This window comes from Lactuca saligna, chromosome 6 (genome assembly GCF_052625555.1).
Source record: "Lactuca saligna cultivar CGN05327 chromosome 6, ASM5262555v1, whole genome shotgun sequence".
Lineage (NCBI taxonomy): Eukaryota > Viridiplantae > Streptophyta > Magnoliopsida > Asterales > Asteraceae > Lactuca > Lactuca saligna.
The window spans coordinates 129,826,080-129,846,464 of record NC_136422.1 but is presented as its reverse complement, the minus strand read 5'-3'; the positions used below and the strand labels follow the sequence as shown (position 1 = coordinate 129,846,464).

Below are 20,385 nucleotides of genomic sequence, written 5' to 3'. Positions count from 1 at the left end.
TCTTGATCATGCATATTCAATAGAATCTTTTTGTAGGGTTAGGTTGCGTTTTTTACATTAAATAGGAACTACATTCTTTTTTATGATGAAGATGAGAAGGGTATCCATGTCTTTTAGATATACAGGATATTGATACCTAGCTCATTTTCCACACCTTTTTGCATGGAAAAAATTGCTACTTTTGACTTATTGACTTTGGTCATAGTCTGGTCCCACGCTTACCAAACACAGTTCAACTTGTTATGCCATGTGTAACAAGCAGTTTTGATATGTAAGAGTACCATTAAAAACAAAGAATGGAACGGAAATAGCATGACTTTTTAAAAAAAATTATGTCTTTAAAAGTATTTTTCATGGAGAAATATAACTCTGTGTTTGAAAATGGACATATTAGAAGAAAGAGTTTTAAAAGACAATTTACATGGATGAGGATATATATGTGGGAAAGTGACGAAATGGCCCTATTATGTATTTTGACTTTACCATTTCAGTCCTTTAAATTATTTTCGAACCTTTTGAGGGATTTCACCTGCTTATTTAGTCCCTCTCACCTATTATTGAGAGTTTCATGTCCATATGGCTTTTACTTGATTAAAATAAATAAATTAAATCCATCTCACGTCTTTACCTCTTGTCAACGTTTCCCTCCCTTCCCATCTTCAACAATTATTTTCAACCACCTTTCAACAATCATACCCTTTTTCGAGTATGTAATAGCATCTTTTGAGATCATCCCTGTTGACCACTTCATGGTTTCCTAACATTGAATGTAAACCGGAGGTGAAAAGAAAATTTTAGTTAGAAAACTAAGTGTTGGTTGATGTCAAATTGTCATTTATCAATCCTTTGTTTTGAGAATATTTTACTTACTTATTTCATTTCTTGAAAAGTGTTTGATTAATCTATTTTGTTTTTCCATGATTGGAGGGCATCAATGGTGATGGATTTAATATCAGAAACCATGTGTTTGATTGATTACGACATGAATGCTCTAAGAACAAGACGTCTTAACTTGAAATGATAATCACCCTGATGAAAGAAAATCGCTTGTTTTTTGATCATTCTTTCTTTAATGTTGGAAATGTGGGCTCACCAAGAGGAGAATTGAATACAAGCATGAGTTTAGGAGAAGCATGACTTGAAATCATGACACAACGACAACACAATATGTGGGTTTTAAAGATTAAACCATAACTACAAGTAAAATTCAAGATTTTGGTTTATTTGATTAGTGAAAATGAAAGAAGTTAACCGTAAATCAATGAGGTGGAAGTGTAGAAAGGACTCACATTTTGACTATTGAGGTGAATAAGACATTTGGGTTTTGGGAGTAGAGTTCCACCGTTATATGGTCGGGAGAGGGGGTTTTGACCATTGAGTGGGTGTGTATTTGAGAGAGAGAGAGAGAGAGAGAGAGAGAGAGAGAGAGAGGCAAGGTGTCTTTAATTTATTTATTTTAAATAAATAAAAGCAATATGTACATTAAACCGATAATAGTACGTAAAATAGGCTAAATAAGCAAGTGAAAACTAACATTGTTCCCTCAAAATGCTCGACATAACTTAAGGGATTGAAATGATAAAATCATCTTTAATATCATCTTTAATAAATAAAGGTTTTTTTTTTTTTTTTTTTTTTTTTTTTTTTTTTTTTGCTATTTGTCATCATTGCATTCATTTTGCCACCTGTCATTTTCTTATAATTTAGGTTTTCTTTTCACATGGCCTAGAAAAATTACACATCATTTCCTTAAAAAAATGATTTTTTAAAGACAAAACTGCACAAATGGTCCTTGTGGTTTGCTCAAAATTGTCTCTTTGATCCAAAAAAGTTTGGACTAGCACCACAGGTCCAAAGTTTTCATTTTGTTGCGTCTTTGGTCCAAAGCACTTTAAAAATTCTTCAAATGACGGATTTACCCCTCTCTATTTGTTTTTTCCTTTTCTTTTTTCATTTACTATTTTTTTATTATTTAATTACTTAGGGTCCCACCCCCCCCCCCCCTCTCTCTCTCTCTCTGTGTGTGTGTGTACCAAGCTTCCATGAATTAATACCACTACAAACACAAACAATACGATGCTTACAACCTCAAAAATCCATAATTTTCAAACCTTTATAACCAAAAGAAGTCCTATAAAACAAATAAAAATCGGTACTTAAAGAACACCGTTCATTTGCTTCTCTCTCCTCTTGCTCGTGCTACAATTTGAAGCATTATCATGTCCATTGAAACTGTCTAGTCCATCACCAAATCAATTTGTAGCTTCTGGGTTCGAATGAAAGAAAGATTATGATGGAGAAAAAGATGTTTCCGTTGATAACACTTGGAATGAATCAGAGTAGGGTTTGTTGTGGATCTTCACAGCAACGAGGGTTTTTACAGTGGATCTTCATAGCAACGACTGTGAGGAATTTCAAATTGACGGTGAGAGAAATGGATCTGAAGCGGAGGCGAAGCCCTAATTGGATCTTCATAGCAGCGACGACGGAGCCCCAATCGAAGCTAGGGTTCGTTGTGGCTCCGACGACCTCGATCTTTATATCTAACCTTCTTCGATTTTTCTAGGACTACCGTTACCATACCGACTAGTTAATCCGATGAAGGATCTGAAAAGTGACATCTTTCTCTTCAACGATGATGCCTTCGACAACGCCTTTGACGACGAAGGATACTTTATCTGCCGATGATGGAAGATGAAACCCAAAAATTAAGAAGATGAAACCCAAAAATTAGGTTGGAGAAGATGAAACTAGAAATTGATTCTCCCAAAAAATGATTCACAACAAATATTTTGAACACAAAAATCGATTTTGGAAGACGATAGTTACTGGAGAAAGACAGAGGAAGGTTATTAGTTGGTTTGGGTTGTAAGGAGGAAGAAACGGGAAGGGGAGTATGTCTTTATGGTATATGTTCTTGAATGATTAGAGAGAGAGAGAGAGAGAGAGAGAGAGAGAGAGAGAGAGAAAGGGACCCTATGTAGTTAAATAATAATAAAAAATTGTAAAGGAAAAAAGAAAAGAAAAAAACAAATAGAGAGGGGCAAATCCGTCATTTGAAGAATTTTTAAAATGCTTTGGACCAAAGACGCAACAAAATGAAAACTTTGGACCTGTGGTACTAGTTCAAATTTTTTTGGATTAAAGTGACAATTTTGAGCAAACGATAAGAACCATTTGTGCAGTTTTGTCTTTTTAAAAGAGTAGAGTAAATTACACGAATAGTCCCTATGGTTTAGGGTAATTTGCGCGTTTGGTCCCTAACTTACTTTTTAAACTCGAAAGGTCCCTATTGTTTGTTTTTGTTACGCATTTGGTCCCTACTTTTTGTTTTTGTTACGCGCTTGGTCCCTATCTTACCTAAAAAAAACTATTATTTAAATACGAAAAAATGGTAGGGTAGGTAAGGTAATGTGAGGGGGTGGGTTTGGGGGTGTGTTTATCTAATATAAATTAAAAATCAATGCTAAAATAATCTTTTTAGATAAGATAGGGACCAAACACGTAACAAAAACAAACAATAGGGACCTTCCGAGTTAAAAAAATAAGTTAGGGACCAAATGCACAAATTACACTAAACCATAGGGACCATTCGTGTAATTTACTCAAAAAAGTATTATATTTTGATAATAAAGTTACTTACGGCATTTAGTAAGGAAAAATATTGAGTCATGGGATGAGTTTATAGAATTAATTTATATTAGTCACTAGGTGTGAGACCTGTATATTATACGGGTTGATTTAAAAAAAAATAAACATTAAGTTAAAGTGTAAACATAAAATACTTTTTAATGTACAACTTTAAAATAAGAAAGGAAAAATGTATTTATTGCAATTTAATATCATATATATGATATTTAATATTTTACATATATAAGTATATGACTTTAATTTTAAAAATTGAAACAAATAAAAAATTGACAAGTGGATAATATTTATTTCAAAAATGTCATAAAATGACAAGTATCAAAACTCATGAAAGATTGACACGTGACAAAAAAAACCTTCATTTATTAAGGAAAGATTGCCTTTTTTTTACTTCCATTATTAAATTAATTCTTTCAAAAAAAAAAAAAAAAACGTAAGTTCTTAGCATTAACATATGAAAAAAAAAAAAAAAAACTTGCATGCATCATTAAACTTACTCAAAATGGTAAATTCAATGTTTACACATATATTTTATATTTGCAAATAATATTATGCATCCATAATTTCATGGGTTTAATTTAATTTAACATTATCCATTTTTGATCCCTTCTAACAAAAATATAATTAGAATCTCAAAAACATACTTTTGACTTGAGAGTTTAGACTTCTATTTTCTAATATTAAAATTTGATAGTATTTTCGTTATACCAATGTTTCAAATGTGATTAAATGAAAAAAATAGAAAAGCTTTTTTAGGAGAAATATCGATAAATAATCTCGATAATCTCGATGTGTCTGTGTTTTCCTCTTTGATGTATGGAGCATTTTCGTTCTATAGTTATGTCTTTTTTCAATTGTCCATAATCTTTTCAGGGTTTTTTAAAACATCGTACTTTAATAATTATACTGAATTTAAGATTGAAATATTTCTTGATTTTTATCATTTTATTCCAATTTGATGATTTATAATTCTAAGTTATATTTTAAGTTTTGATGTTATGCTAAATTTTAACCCAAATTAACAACACACTTAGATTTTTAATAAAAGAAGTTAACATACTTTTATTCTTAACCAAAATGTCAACTTACATAAATGATATGTTTTAATGATAAATGATATATTTTCAATGCATTGTGTGTTTTTTGAAATATGATATGTTTTTAACGTCTATTAATACATGAGAATAAATATCGTCCATTTTTTAAAAATACAATTGTTTTATTAGTTTTGATGTTTTTTATTTTGAATTTGTAACCGTGAAACACATCTAAGGATTATGTATTTACTGAAAAATATATAATTAATATTACATTTATTAGGATAGATCATGTAATACTCATTTGCATGTTTTGCTATCTCTTTTTCTTTATTTTTTCTCTTAACGTCCAAATAAAAAATAAAAAGTGTAACATATCATTTTATGCATATCAAACAATGTATTTTAATCAAACTTATCAATCCATGTATTTACACGGGTCTCGCAACTAGTCAAAATATATAATAGTGTCGTTGCTTCATTCAAAAATTGTCATATATATATAAATTGTTAAGAAATACCTTAGAAATTGTAATTATATTTTTTTTTGGATAACGAGGCCATAACCCTGCAAAGATAATGTATTTTTTCGTTAAGATAATTACATTCAAAAATTGTAATTATATCTCAAGCCCGAACTACTTTCTAGGAATTTTGGCTACTCAGAACAAAGATAATTTATTTCTTTATTAATGAAATAAGCCACACCTTTGAAGAAACCAATATGCTCAATTGCAACCCTTCCGTGTGATCAAAACTTGGCCCCTACAACTCTCCTCAAAACATGGCCCCTACAACCCTCATGTTGCGAACTCGACCTTGTATCTTTGTCTTGTTAGCACTTTGCATTATCTCACATTCACTTCCCTAACTTGACATATGTTGTCCAAACTTATGTGCATAATATACACTTTTTTACACATATAATATAATCATATAGAATTCATTAATAATGATGTGAATACGCTTTTACTAGTAATTATCAACCCATTCATACACATAAGGGTTGAACTGTGCGAGGGAGGAGGGTTGGTTTCACTTTTACACGAAGTTTTTTGTACTAAAGACGATTCAGCCGACACTTGAAGCCGAATATCGAGGGGTGGCTAACACAAACATGTTTCAACACATAACTTGCTTTGTGATCTTCCCTATCTTCTTACCAAAACTGTCACACCCCGAAACCGATGGCGAAAACGTTCCGGAGCGGAGGACGTCATGTAAAGTATTACAACCAATATACATAGTAAGCATAGTAAACACAAAACATTACATTACATAGAATCATTACATTTGTTTGAAAGTAGAAAAGCACAGTAATACATGTTTTATAGATACATAAGTTTAAACAAAAGTAAAGACGTGAATTCCATCTACTCTGACTTCTGCAAAAGGATGCGGGATACCTGTCTAAGGAGAACCTGATAATACAAGCAGTTTAAAAATCAGCATAAAGCTGGTGAGTTTATAAGCGGTTTGTTTTTCTGAAAATGAACAAGTTTCCTTTAGTATTCTGAAAAAGTTGTTATCCAAGAAAATCCCATATTTTCTTATAAGTAAAGTTTGTTTATCCATTTGTTACACAGTTTGGTTGGAAACAGTTTGTTATCTGGTTACTACATGATCTAGTTAAAAATGAATTCTGTTATCCCAGGAAAAACCCTTATTTTCCTTAAAAGTTTGTGGATGGTTATCGGTTCTGAATGTAATGTACAAGTATCTACCATACTTAAAGTGTTTGTGTGAAGTTTCCTAAAAGCCTGGTTATCCTTGAAATGAATGTTAGTTTTAACGCATATATAAAACTATTATGTGGGAAGTAAACTAATTCTTAAAGTTATTAGCCTACTAATTTCATTACTACCAACAAGTAAATCTCTGTTATCTAAGTTGCAAGTTCCATAACCATACGATAGACTATATATGGCAATAAGTAGTCCATCATCATTTTATGACTTTCGTCACCCTTGAACCTGTCGGTTCGACTGTAGCTTGCAGCCAGGTGCGGGGTTGTCAATCCCGTATAGATCTATACACTCAAGTCACGCTCTCCCTCCAAGAGATTCTGTTTATGAGAGCGGTCCTCCACTCGCGTATCTCTGTGGAATGTTTCCAAGGACGTGTCTCCAATTATTAAGATTAACAAATTTACAAGTAATAATGCGAAAAATCATGTTTGTGATTCTGGTTACAAAGGGGGTCCTCCACTCGCATATCTCTGTGGAGTGTTACCGATGACGTGTTCTAATGTTCTAGGTTAATGGTTTTAACATAAATGAAGTGGAAAATCATTGGTAAACTATACAATATAACACTATATAATAAGGTTTGCAATTAGTTTGAAAACTAACTCTGCAAGTCAAACAGTTAGTTAATACGATTTCCAGTGTTAAAAGTATATGAATTATGAAACATATCAAATGAAATAATAAGTTTAAGTACATGATATTCTTGTACTTTTTCTTGTATTCCCCCCCCCCCCTCTGAAAACATTGAAAAACACAGAAAAAGGTGTAGGGGTATGAACTCACCGGTCGGGAAAGGTGTCAGCTAGGATGCTAAATGATAGTTCAGGGCTTGAACGCGTGTGAGGTTCCTATGTAATATGAAAAGATACATAATTGTATCTAATTAGTCTTTGATCTACTAATCAATTGAGAATATACACTCCAAGACACGAAAACACTTCATTTCAAGTGTTAGGAGTGACACGGGTTGCATCTAAGGGTGTGTATGGCTTGAATATGGAGTTTGCTCTTCAAGAGTAAACTTCTAATGGAGTTTTCATCCCAATGACCAACTCCCCATGAGTTTACGGCCGTAAACTCATGGTGGGGGTGTTCTTGGGTGCTAAATGGTCTTACAACTCTTGTGGGGTAATGCTAGGCTTGGTTTTAAGGCATTGGAATGGAATTTGAACAACATAAGGATCATTTGAGGAGTTTATGGCAGTAAACTAGGATTTTACGGCCGTAAACTCTTATGTACTCAATCTTAATGTGTTTTGGTGGTCCTAAGTCAATTACAAGTGTTTCTAGTCCAAAGTACAAGCCAGGGAAGGAAGTTAGGGCATCATTAGACCATCTTATAGGAGTTTACGGCCCAAGAACCATTCCTTGGGGGGTTTACGGCCATGAAATCCTTAGGGGGTGGTTTCTTGCATGTTTAAGGTCCCTACCACATTGTTGGATGGTTCTAGACTTTATTCCAAGGCTTAAGAGGTGTTTAAGGGGCATTTTAACACCTTAAAAGGGGTTTACGACCTATGAAAGGGTGTTTATGGTCTAAGCATGTTCTTGGGACGTAAACTCATGTTTACCCCTCAAATGATAAGGTTTTGGTGTTCTAAGTCCAGTTTTGTAAGCCCCTAAGTCATATCTAAGCTCCAAAAGTGGTTTGGGAGGATTTTGAGGCTCAAAAACCCCATTTATGTGTGTTTGCAGCCTAGGGCTGTTCCAGGGCCGTAAACACATGTTCTTGGTCCTATTTCATGAATGAAACACGAATTTGAAAGCTAAATGTGTTATACTATGAGCTAGGAAGGATTACATACCAATTTGGGGCTTGAAATAGGTGATTTTTGGATCCAAAATTGAGTTTTTAGAGAGAGAGAGAGAGTAGAGAGAGAGAGTGGAAAAGCTTCAAATGAAGCCCACTCAACTTTAAATAGGGTTTGATTTTGGGGCTCGGTGGAATTCTACCCGATACTGACGTTAAACGGGGCTTTTGGTCGTACCCGATTAAGTTGTCGTAACCCGACGTGGTCGAAACTAGAAAATTTCTAAATAAATATTTGGGATGTTTTCACGCATTTCTAAAGGATTTGAACACTCACGGGGTCAATATAAAAGTCTTAAATTAAATGACCTAATCCAAATGTTATTGGAAAAATTGAAAGACAAACAGGTTTTACTGACGGGAACGGGTTACAACGACGGAATAATTTACGGGTTGTCACAAAAACTACCATTTGTATATTATGACAATGTTATTACGTTTTGTGTTGTTGGTGATTTTAGAGTCACCATGTCATTTTAAGTAACTGAAACCAACATGTGAGCTAAGGGGCTTCATGATTTGTACTCTAATATATGTACGGGGTTTTACGGAGTGTATGCATGTATAAGATCGAGTCAGAAGCCGATTTGACGACTAGTCAGGGGTCGGGGGGCCGCGCCCCCGGGTCCGGGGTTTCCAAAGGAGCAGCGCCCCTAGTGGGGTCCAAGGGATAGAGCCCCTGGCATATGGGAACATAATGGAAAATTCAACTTCTTGAGGGTGATTATGGTAAAACTAACGAAACTCGTTAGTTTTTAGTAACCCTAAATCCTCATTAAATCCGGATTGACATTACTTGCTTCCAAAGCAACTAATGACGACCCAACCCTAATGAAACCCTAATCATGTTTAATATATAAAGAGCTCTTCCTATCCAGAAGAGGGTTACGATCTTAAGCTCTCGTTTTCATCATACTTTCACAGAATCCTCAAGCATATTGGCTTACGTTTTCTGTTCCTAGAAACGTAAGTGCCCACTTAGATTATCCTAGGCTGAATTTCTTGTAACCCAGACATATGGTAGAAATATCAGTTCGGAAAGTGATATTACGATCCAAGTTGGTATCCAGATCTCCACCACAAACCCTAAATTTCCCTACATATGCTCATTGGCAAATCCAAGATGGAAGTTAACAGGGGTCCATTATATATACAAAAAATATACAAAGTATAAAATTATGAAATTTTGCAATATTTTTAGATTTTTTAAGCAAAATAAAATGTCAAAGATGGCCTTTTCCTACAAGATGCAAGAGTGGCTCCCCAACCCTCTGCGTTCCCACAAATCCAATTTAACATAAATAGGCAATGCTCATTGATCATTGAGATAGATATTCATTTCGTCTGTGAAAAAGCACGCCAGGTTCTTCATTCTTCATGTTCGTTCTAGTTTACCGTTTGTTGACAACTTCACCTTGAACTCTCAATATTTCTATTCACATAGTTTCGGTTGAGTTTGAACGTTCGTCATTAAGCTCCCGATCATAGTATGAGCCGCACATGCTGTTAATTAAGGTGTATTTAATGTAGGCTTGCCTATATGTATATATTCTAGTTAGATCCATTTAAGTACTTATCAATGTTTTAAAAACCGGTTTGAACCGACCGATCAGACTGATTTGACCGGGAACCGAAAAATAGAGTGATTTAACTAGCACCAACTTTATATCTATTTTTGGACTGGAATGAACCGGTTAGTTTAAAAAAAAAAAAAAACTCAGTTCAACCGATTAAAATGAATAAAAACACATTGAAAATAAACATTTTGTATAACAAACTTTAGTAGTCTTTTCATATATTTTTAGATATCTTTTAAATTAAATAAAAACACATGTAAATATTATGAAGCTTTTTGAGGCATTTGTATTCATTTAAATTTATATTTTGTTTAGTATTATAATTTATTTTCCTTTTGGTGTATGTGTGTGGTGGTGTATGTATGTATGCGAAAATAAGAAAAACATGAAAATGATTGCTAGAAAACGGTTTTATTCGACGGTGGAACAAGAAACAGGTCATCATACCGGTTCTATTAAATAACTGATTTTTAAAACATTAGTATTTATGCAAGTTCAATGCAATAAATTATTCATATGAAAATAAACGTTCTTCACTCTAACATTAAAAAAAAAAATACCGACACTGGTTAGACTTTTTTTTCCTGGCTAGCGGAATCATATTCAAATTATAGATGCTATTATTTATGTTGTTTTCATCATCATAAATTCGTTATCCAGACTTTTTTTAGGATAGAAGACTTATTCTATGGTTATCTGTTTATTCGCGAATAGTGGATACTAATCGTATATGTTACGTATAATGAGGCAAACAATTTCACATAACACCTAGAAAACATGCATCTAGAGTACTTAAAATAGTTGTCGATTGGTCTGTTACTTTTGTTTATCTTCTTATTATTAGGAAAACAGATTATTTGGTGAGTTTACATAGGAAACATATTGTTTAAATAATAAATCGTTTGTATCAAGAGGGGTAATATTCCTACTTCTTGCATTTTATCATTAAGTGAAAAAAGTAAACTTTATTCTAAAAAAGGAAAGGTCCCATGATTCACGATGCTTCGATTCAACACTTCACTGGATGCTTATCTGTTTCTGTCTGAATAGTCATTTTCTACTTTACAGGATTCTACTTTAATGTAAACCATATATTTTTCAAACATGAATCCTTTCAAGTTTGAAGTTTGAAACATTGACTAAACTCAGAAATTGAGTTTAATTTGATAACCTTTTATACTTTTTGATGTTGTTTAAAAATCCAAATATTATATTGATGAAAAAATCAAAATTTGTTTTAGGGACTCAAGCTTTATATATATAAATTATATATGATGAATAATTATGTTGAATACAAAGATAGACACAAAAGAGAACTCGAGAAAGATCGTTAAGAACAGTGTAGAAGATTTAAAAGAAATATGAAGACAAAAAAAATACGAATATAAAATTTTTAAGTTGCAAGACGTTTTCAACTATAAAAACACAAAAATATTCAGAAAAGACAAGACAAAATCACCCAATCCATCTTCTTACCATTTTATTTGTGGTTTGGAATCAATATACATTAAGATATATATACAAATGCTTTAAGTTAATTTATTCAACATTAACAATAAAACAACGGTTATTAATAATAACGTTAATCTCTCGTACGAGAAATTTTTAAAACTCTATAGGTGTAACGTCATAGCAAAGTTTTAGGTGACGAGTTTCTGTTCTATCGTGCTTGTTGAAGCCTGTGTTCATGACAACAGTAGATCATGAGAAAATCTTACATTACTTTTTGGTTAATATTGAAGTTGTACTATCAACAACCTCAATATTAACAAAGGCAGGTTGCAAACTTAAATGGTAACAACATACTACATTATTGTTCATATAAGTTTGCAACTTCAGCTGTATTAAATATTGTTAAGAAATAGAAAAATTAGGATTCTTGCTTACCCCAATAGATGTAATGTACTGGCAAACCGCACATTTCACGGATCGTGCACCATACGGGTACATCAATAGCATCTTACAATTCTCACAATTGACATGTGCTACTTGATTTCCTGAAATATTGTTAACCAATTTTTAACGGATTTAAGAACTTCTTTTACTGACTGTTAAGTGTGTGTGTGGGGGTGGGGGGGGGGGGGGGGGGTAGTGGTACCTTCTAATGCCAAATTAATGGTGTGACAACACGAACATTGTACACTTGCGGCCCCACGAATGTACATGAGTAAAGTGTGGCAACCTCCGCAAACCAATTGCGCCATTTCAGTACCTAGGTACATGTAGGGATTAACCGACTATAAAAAGACAAACATAGATAACAAAAATGTTGGGTGTAAATTTTAAAAAAGATAAAAGCCAATCACATGACCAATATGGAGAGATAAATTCCAGTGCCCCTGGACAAAAAAAAAAGTATTGTATATACTTGAAGCTAAACATATTCAGCAATATCCCTAGTAGTGACAAATATTGTAAATTTGTCATAATGCATAGAAGACATAATCTTATACTAGGGGAAGTTTGTTGAAGAAAAAAAAAAGTTTAAATTAAGTGGCTAACAAACTACTTAACATGTTCAAAACCACCATTGGTTTTTTAAAAATACTTTCAGAATACTTTATTTGAATGGTATTTTATGAAGAAGGAGAAGATGTTCAAGTAGAATACTTTCTTATAATATCCTTTAAAAAAATAATGTTTTGTAAAAATAATAAGTAGTTAGTTATTCGTATATGACATTAACCAAATAAAAAATTCATTTATAAAAAAATACAAGAAAACTTCCAACTTTTTATGCATACCAGGAAGAGGAACAGCAGTGACAGAATTGCAAACAGCACAACAAACCGAAGTTGCTCCAATTGGATAAAGCAGAAGATTTCGACATCCAGAACACACAAGTTGGCTTTCAGAACCTGTTCATAAAAAAAGTGTGCTCTTTTTTACTATCTTCGACTTTTCAGATTCAACCAAACTTGATTTCAATTACAAAATCCATACAATTATTTTCTAGTTTTGAAAAAATTAAGAAAACCCATATATACATTAATATGAAATAAAGTTTCCCAACTGAGAAAATTTTATTTACAAAGCTTGACTTTTCAAGATCAAAACTTGACTCGTGTTCGATTTATCAAACAAGAAATGTAGAATCTTTATACAAAAGCTTTTCTTGAACTAGTCAACTATATATATATACATCAAGAACAACGGATTTTTTGGCAAGATTAAAACTTGTTGATATTTTTATCTCCATGAAAATCAATAAAAACAAGTGAGTTATAAAAATCAAGATGAAAATAAAGCTATCGTACCAGTTGCAGGTGGTGTAAAGGGTACATGAGGAGTTGGATATGGAGCTAAAGGAACTGGCATTGTGAATCTCATAAATAAAAGTCGAACTCAAATTTCTACTTCAAGTTCTCAATAGTCAAAGATTACTACTTTGGAAACATGGAGTCCAACCTTTTCACTTCCATATTCTCAACATCCACCTGTGAAATTCAAGAAACAAAGCATGGAGATTGTAAAGTGTTATAATAATGCATAAAGTAGTGAAATTTGAAACACCCACATGAAGATTTGTGTTTAAGAAGCCATTGTATCTTTATGATATATGAAATGGACTTCAATTATTCGTGGAGTAGGGTAAGCACATACCTTTGGTAGTTTTTGAGGGGGCATCAACTTCGTTAGGCTATCAACTTGCATTTCATTCCCACGCGTCGACTTCCAATTAGGTACGAAAAATGAGTTAACTTTTAAATCAATTATTTTTTATTTAAATTATCCAGAAATTAATGTTTTATTTAGTTTAACATAAAAGAATTACAATATGCTATAATTGATGTTTCCCTTGATATGTGTTTTATAGAACAAAGACATTCCAAAGCCACACGTTCTTCTTAAGCCAACATTGAGTGGGTACTTTTTGTCCACGTAGTATTACAATGAAATTTGCCACAAACACCTCTTTTTTTGTGAAAAATGCACAATTGGTCCCTAACATTTGGGATATAAATAATTAAATACCATACTTGTGCAATTTCTTTTTCAAGAGCATGATACTAAAGTTGAAGCCTGTATGATTCGAACTTTGGTCGACTGTATATTTATACATCTAATATGAAAATGCTAACACCATTTGTTGACTGACATCAACTAAATTGTTATGTCTCATATATATTTTTTAAATAATAAAACTGTAACACACGTTTTTAGAAATTTACAAAACGATTTATATATAATTCATGTAGTTTCCAATTAGCTCCAAGTTTTTGTTTGTTTAAATTATATCAATTATATCTCAGAGTATGCTATCATATGTCAATTAGCAATTTAAAAATGGATTTTGATAAAAACTTTGGTCTTGTTGCTCTTTATGTTTTCATGGCCCAACATTCGATATGTAACACATAGCGGTATAAAAATCATTGATGTGTTGTGAATGAGTTTTTCTAAAATAATTAAATAAGTAAGAAGTTTTGACCTTGGGACTATTCTTTTGTAGCTAATTAACTTATTGTGAATGATTTTTTCTAAAATAAGTAAGAAGTTTTGACCTTGGGACTATTCTTTTGTAGTTAACCGACTCATAGTGACATTCAAATTGTACTGATGGTATAGTTTCCCCAAAGTTTAGGGTGTAATGTGCAATTTGGAAACGAAATTTACCCTTTGACTCAATGAAAAAAAGTCGTTGCCCCAAATTGGGGAAGTTCACTTTTGTCTTATTATAAGAAAAAACTTGGCCACAAATTTATTTGCTACTTTTGGTAAATTTTACTAAACTTTTTTTTAACAGGCGGACTTTTCACGGGGCAGTTGGGATTGTTTGAGTTACTTTATGTGTGCCTGTGTGGTATTAAAATAGAGTTTAGAAAAAATTGTTTGTAAAACTTACATTGTGCTAATAAGTTTTTTCATATGTGCTAATAAGTTATGTATCAAATTTTTATTCAGTTTGATATGCAAATCAAACACAAAAATTATTGTGATGATACGATTTTTTAAAAATATTTATATAAAATAAAATTGTTAATTTATCGAACATCTTGTTCATTTTGTTAAATTGTCGATAAAGTTGATTGTTTTTCTGGTTAGCTTCAATAAATTTAATAATTTTAATGATTAATTTTATAATTTATTAATATTTGATTATAGACAATGTAACATAAAAAAATATTTATATGAAATTTACCAAAACGTTTTGAATTTATGTAAAATATAATTGAATTGTTTATAATATCCTTCATAATATTATTATAATAAGAAATATTTTGAAAAAAAAAACAAATCTTTATTCAGTAATATTACTTAAAGTAATATGAGAAGTGGTTTGAAGATGAGGATCCAGTGTTGTGTTGCGTGCATAGCATACGCGCAATAGTTTTAAGTCAGAAGTATTCTAAAAGACAAACAACTGCGAAAGAACAAGAGGGTGTTTGTTTTTTCTCTGCAGGTCTGCGTGACCTCTTCTGTCTGCGAGGCGCAGACCACGCGCAGACATAATGGTTTGCAGTCTGTTTGTTTTTCTGAAGTGCGCAGACATAAAAACGTCTGCGCGAGGTCTTCACCACACAGATATGGGATAGCATCTTCTAAAGTCTGCAAGCCCTTTAACCTAAAAAAAAAACGCGTCTTTTTTTCTTTTGCTTCCACCTCCCGTCCTCGTCCAACCCTCCCAGAAAAAACCCTCCATCGTTCGATCGTTCTCCACCTTGCAACGACCACCACCGTCGCAACCCTCCTCTCCGATCAAAGCCATCAATCGCCGCCTTCCTCTCCGATCCGGCGTCCTCCGATTTTCCGACCATCATAATCGATTGCAGCATCCGGCGAACAACAACCCTCGATCGATCGTACTCCACCCTGCTCGATCGTCTGCTCGCCGCCGTTAACCACCCTGCTCGCCACCGGCCGGAGACCGTCGCCCCCACAGCTACACCGGAGACTTCGACCTCACAGGTTCGTTTTTTTTCTTTTTTCCTGATGTGAGCTACACGTTTCTGTTATTCCCTTCTACATATATACTTTCTGTTATTCCCTTCTTTGTGTTGCATTGAAGCTATAGTTCAGAATTTATGTTAATTGATGCATAAACATGAGTGTAAACACCACATAGACCAAAAATGATATAAATCAACTACTTATTTGAGCCTCATCTTATTCAGATTTAAAATGATGTATTGATCAAGATTCCACAACAATCTGTTGTAGTAATTGAACAGGTAGAATAAAAAGCCTCAAAAGATTGTTGTCAACTAAATTGTGTAAAATAAAAACATTTGTAATGAAAGTAATTTATCTTTGAATGTGAAATTGGATTTGATTATGTGTTTGTGCTTCAATTAGCAATTGAACCTAGATTGTTGTGATGTGTTTGTGCTTCAATTAGCAATTGAACCTAGATTTGATTATGTGTTTGTGCTTCAATTAGCAATAAAAAGCCTCAACTAGATTGTTGTGATGTGTTTGTGCTTAAATACGCAGTAATTCAAAGTTGTGTGTGTATATATATATATATATATATATATATATATATATATATATATATATATATATGATTATTGATTGTGTATATTTATATGATAGTGTATATGTATATGATTGTTGATTTTGTATGTATATGATAGAAAGCATCAAAAAGAGACATAAGTTTTGTTTATTTTATAGAAGTAAAGTTTTTTGTCGTTAAAGTGAAGTTTATTTGATTTATAAAGTTTTTTAGAAAACTTTGAATTAAAACACTCTAATTGAGGTTATTTATAATTGAATAAAAAGTTTCACATTATTGTGATTGAAAATCAAACAAAATTACAAATTTGTCGTGAAAATAAAAAAAATTTCTTGAAATAATGATGTTACTTGTTCACTGTTTATTGTTAGTTGGTTATTAGAGATGGGAGAAAAACAACAATGGACCAATGAGCACTTAAAATGCTTATTGGATACTTGTATTGAAGAAGTAGAGAGTGTTGGTAGAAAAGGATTGAGTTTACAGAAAGATTCATGGATAAGGCTTGGAAGAGTTCTTAAGGAGAAATTTGGGGTTGAGTTGACTCAAAAACAAATGAAAAACGCATATGACAATCTGAAAGCCAAATACACTGGATGGGTATATTTAAAAAACAAAACCGGTAATATATACAATTCTCAAACAAACACTTTTAATTTAACAGCCGAGGAGTGGGATGATTTTAAGAAGGTACATATACATTAATATACAATATATATATATATATATATATATATATATATATATATATATATATATATATATATACAACATTTACGTTTGAAGTTGCCAAATATTCTTATACTATTTCTTGTTACATTTGGGTTTAGGGGCATCCGAAAGCTGCTTCTTTGAGAACAATTCCATTGCCTTTTCCAGATCTTTGTGCACGTCTTTTTGATGGAAATAGTGCTACTGGTAATTTTAGGAGTTACTCAACCCAATCATCATCGGTAGCTGGCGCATCCTCCTGTCGTGTTCCACCACTTCAGATCACCGCCACCCCTTTTGATGCAATGGATGATGATGGTGTTGACACTTCTCATCATGAGCCACCACCTTCTGCTGCTTCACCTTCTGCAGCTTCACCTTCTGTTGCTTCACCTTCTGCTGGTTCACCATATACTGCTACACCATCCGGTAACCCCAACAAAAGGGCTAAACCCTCAACTCCTGTAGCTCCTAGTGCCTCACCGTCTACTTCTTCACCTGATGGAACTTCTGTTACTGCTGACGATTTAGCATTTGAAATGAAGAAAGCTCTACAAAGTTTGACTAAAGGGTATACAATTCCTCAGTGTTTAGAGAAGTTAGAGGTCCTTCAGTTAGGCCCTACAGATCCTTTACGCTTTGTCGCATATCATATTTTTGGAGGAACCATGAACATGAGAGAGATGTGGATGCATTTGCCCGATGTTCCCGAGATATTACGAGGGTGGCTTGAGATGACGGGTACCAGTTTAGGAGTTTTGAAGGATGGGAAGATTGTTCGATGATTTTCTAGTGTTGAAAGTATTTGTTAAGTCTTTTTGCCCTTGTTGGAACTACTTTGTTAAATGTTTTTGCCTTTGTTGGAACTATTTTGTTAGGTCTTTTTGCCCTTGTTGGAACTACTTTGTTAAATGTTTTTGCCTTTGTTGGAACTATTTTGTTAGGTCTTTTTGCCCTTGTTGGTACTTGAAATATGATTAATGGAATGTTTATTTGATACTTGAAATATGGTTTATGTAATGTTATTTTGGCTTGAAATATGATAAATGGAATGTTTATTTGATACTTGAAATATGGTTTATGTAATGTTTTTTAAAGTTCTACTTTGTTGATTTTAGGTTCATATGGATCTCGATCAAAAGTTACTTCTCGTAATTCTAATGTACCTATACATCCGTTATTTTTGGAAGAGGGGTGTGAAACGATTGCGGGATAATGATTCGGAAATGACGGGACACGAATACACATTGGAGTTATTACACCGTAATCGTTTACAATGTGTTGAAGTATTACGCATGTCCCGTGAATCTTTTGTACGACTATGTGCTCATTTTAGAGCAAATTACTCATTAAAGGACAGCAAACATGTATCAGTTGAGGAAAAGATGGCTATGTTTTTTATGATGATCGGACATAATCAACGTTACGTGATTATCAAGCGGAGATTTCAACACTCGAAGCAAACAATTCATAAATTTTTTTATGAAGTGTTGGAAAAAATGATGCTTTTCGCACAAGATGTTATAGTACCAACATCTTTTAATCTGAATCCAAACATTCCAGGACATAATAGGAGGCTACGAAGGGTTTTCAAAGGAGCAGTTGGTGCACTTGATGGCACTTTGATACATGCTGTTGTCCCTGCTAAGAAACAAGACTTATATAGAAGTAGGGGAAAGGGAGATTGCTACCAAAACGTATTGGCAATATGTGACTTCAATATGATTTTTACATTTGTTGTGACCGGGTGGGAAGGGGTAGCGCATGACTCTAGAATATTATCAGAAGCAGTAGCCGATCCACAAGCATCATTCCCGTTTCCACCACCAGGTAATTTTTTGTTTTTTTTTTAATATTTTCATTTTAATTTGAAAATTGATTAGTGTTTTGCATTTTTTTCAGACAAATATTATCTTTGTGATGCCGCGTATGCACACACTCGAGGATTTATGGCCCCTTATCGTAATGTGAGGTATTGGCTTGGAGATTTTCCTCAAAGACGTGCATTGACCAATAAAGAAAAATTTAACCATGGACATGCAAAACTTCGAAATGTCATTGAGCGTGCTTTTGGTGTTTTGAAAGCACGCTTCCCTATATTGAAGAGGATGGCACCATTCCCGTTTGTGACACAAAGAAACATTGACATGGTATGCTTCGCGCTTCATAATTATATAAGGAAAGAAGGATTGAGTGATGAGTATTTCGCACGATACGATGAACCCAATGTCCCGTTTCGAAATAACAATGTGGCCATTGATGATGATGAAGACGAGATTCCAACACATGGTACTGCAGCAGACCGTGAATATATGACTCAGTTACGTGATGAAATTGCTGATCAGTTGATGCACAATATACATTGAATTGTTTTAAATGAAATTGTTATTGTAAAACATTTTTTTTTATTGTATGACTAATTTAATTGCATGAATTCTATTTTCAATGTTATAAGACTATTATTATTAAAATTTTGGTGTTGAAAAATCATTTTAAGTTTGTAAAATAATTTTATTTAAAATTCAGTTTATTTCAGCAGTCTGCAGACGTTAAAAAACAAACAGTCTTCTTATTGCAGACTGCAGACGTTTGGTCCACATCTTCTGCTGCAGAGGCTTGCAGATGTGGTCTGCAGACTGCAGACATTTTGGCTTCAGAAAAACAAACAGCACCCAAGTGTTGCGCATGTTCTGCGCACCGCAACCAAAAGTAGTCAAAAGTGATTTTTCTTAGAAAAAATCAAACAACCCTAAATGATATAGGGATAGGGTTATGAGAAAGAGTGATAAAAGACGTTTTTTTTTTTTTTTACTTTATAAACAATCACAATAAAAATGGTTCAAATATGCGAGAGAGATAGATACAGAGAGGATTAAGGTTGTGAGATATAGTAAAAAGTTGTCTAAATAAGAAGAGAGAGTTCGAACATGAGTGTAACATCTCAAAAATTCAAATTAAATTTTCATTTGTAAATTCATTTCAACCATACGGTAGTTATTCATAATCTTAATTTTATCAACTCCTAAAATCACACTTTATGTCACACATTTTAACCTACGATTCTTACGCCTTTTACCTTGTGTCCGCTATTCATTCACGCATCAAATGACAACAATACCTCGTCTTCATAAGACCATTAACACAATATCTCATGGTTACTGTTTTGTCGATTTTAATGTTCATATATTATTCATCAGTTTTTACTATTCATGATATTATCCATTTGTCTTACCGGCCAAGGTATCGAATTTCGTTCACGCAATTGACACGATGCAAGATCAAATCGAAGGAAAAGAAGATCAAACAAAAAAATTGTAGTAATGGAAATGTTTGCAAAATCAAACAAAAAATGTATTGAATTATTGGTTTTTACTTTATTGAATTGTTTCTTTTA

At 33.0% G+C, this 20,385-nt stretch overlaps 3 protein-coding genes across 4 annotated transcripts; 2 read left to right on the top strand and 1 right to left on the bottom strand.

The window, feature by feature from the left end:
• Positions 1-11,275: 11,275 nt before the first annotated feature.
• LOC145001965 (protein LSD1-like) lies at positions 11,276-13,539 on the bottom strand. 2 transcript variants are annotated; one of them, XM_078961288.1, is made up of 6 exons: positions 13,424-13,539; positions 13,078-13,257; positions 12,565-12,678; positions 11,919-12,032; positions 11,708-11,817; positions 11,276-11,499 (listed from the first exon to the last, which is right to left on the bottom strand). In XM_078961288.1, exons 2-6 carry the CDS (start codon positions 13,148-13,150, stop codon positions 11,461-11,463), a joined length of 450 nt encoding a protein of 149 aa, XP_078817414.1. In that variant the 5' UTR covers positions 13,151-13,257; positions 13,424-13,539; the 3' UTR covers positions 11,276-11,460. The 2 variants fall into 2 exon arrangements, with proteins under 2 accessions (XP_078817414.1, XP_078817413.1); XM_078961287.1 differs by having other exon boundaries at positions 13,338-13,438.
• A 1,665-nt stretch (positions 13,540-15,204) lies between these two features.
• On the top strand, positions 15,205-17,980 carry LOC145001735 (uncharacterized). Its single transcript, XM_078961084.1, has 3 exons — positions 15,205-15,730; positions 16,652-16,970; positions 17,111-17,980. Exons 2-3 carry the CDS (start codon positions 16,665-16,667, stop codon positions 17,774-17,776), a joined length of 972 nt encoding a protein of 323 aa, XP_078817210.1. The 5' UTR covers positions 15,205-15,730; positions 16,652-16,664; the 3' UTR covers positions 17,777-17,980.
• Positions 17,981-18,217: 237 nt separating this feature from the next.
• LOC145002895 (uncharacterized) lies at positions 18,218-19,357 on the top strand. Its single transcript, XM_078962077.1, has 2 exons — positions 18,218-18,821; positions 18,894-19,357. Exons 1-2 carry the CDS (start codon positions 18,218-18,220, stop codon positions 19,355-19,357), a joined length of 1,068 nt encoding a protein of 355 aa, XP_078818203.1.
• The last annotated feature ends 1,028 nt before the right edge of the window (positions 19,358-20,385 follow it).

Bases quoted from the DNA above. Each gene is read 5' to 3' on its own strand.
- LOC145001965 (XM_078961288.1), bottom strand. From the start codon at position 13,150: ATGAGATTCACAATGCCAGTTCCTTTAGCTCCATATCCAACTCCTCAT. The intron at 12,679-13,077 runs GTACGATAGCTT...TTTTATGAACAG, and splicing joins CTTTACACCACCTGCAACTG to GTTCTGAAAGCCAACTTGTG. The intron at 12,033-12,564 runs GTATGCATAAAA...ACATGTACCTAG, and splicing joins CACTGCTGTTCCTCTTCCTG to GTACTGAAATGGCGCAATTG.
- LOC145002895 (XM_078962077.1), top strand. From the start codon at position 18,218: ATGACGGGACACGAATACACATTGGAGTTATTACACCGTAATCGTTTA. The intron at 18,822-18,893 runs GTAATTTTTTGT...CATTTTTTTCAG, and splicing joins ATTCCCGTTTCCACCACCAG to ACAAATATTATCTTTGTGAT.
- LOC145001735 (XM_078961084.1), top strand. From the start codon at position 16,665: ATGGGAGAAAAACAACAATGGACCAATGAGCACTTAAAATGCTTATTG. The intron at 16,971-17,110 runs GTACATATACAT...ATTTGGGTTTAG, and splicing joins AGTGGGATGATTTTAAGAAG to GGGCATCCGAAAGCTGCTTC.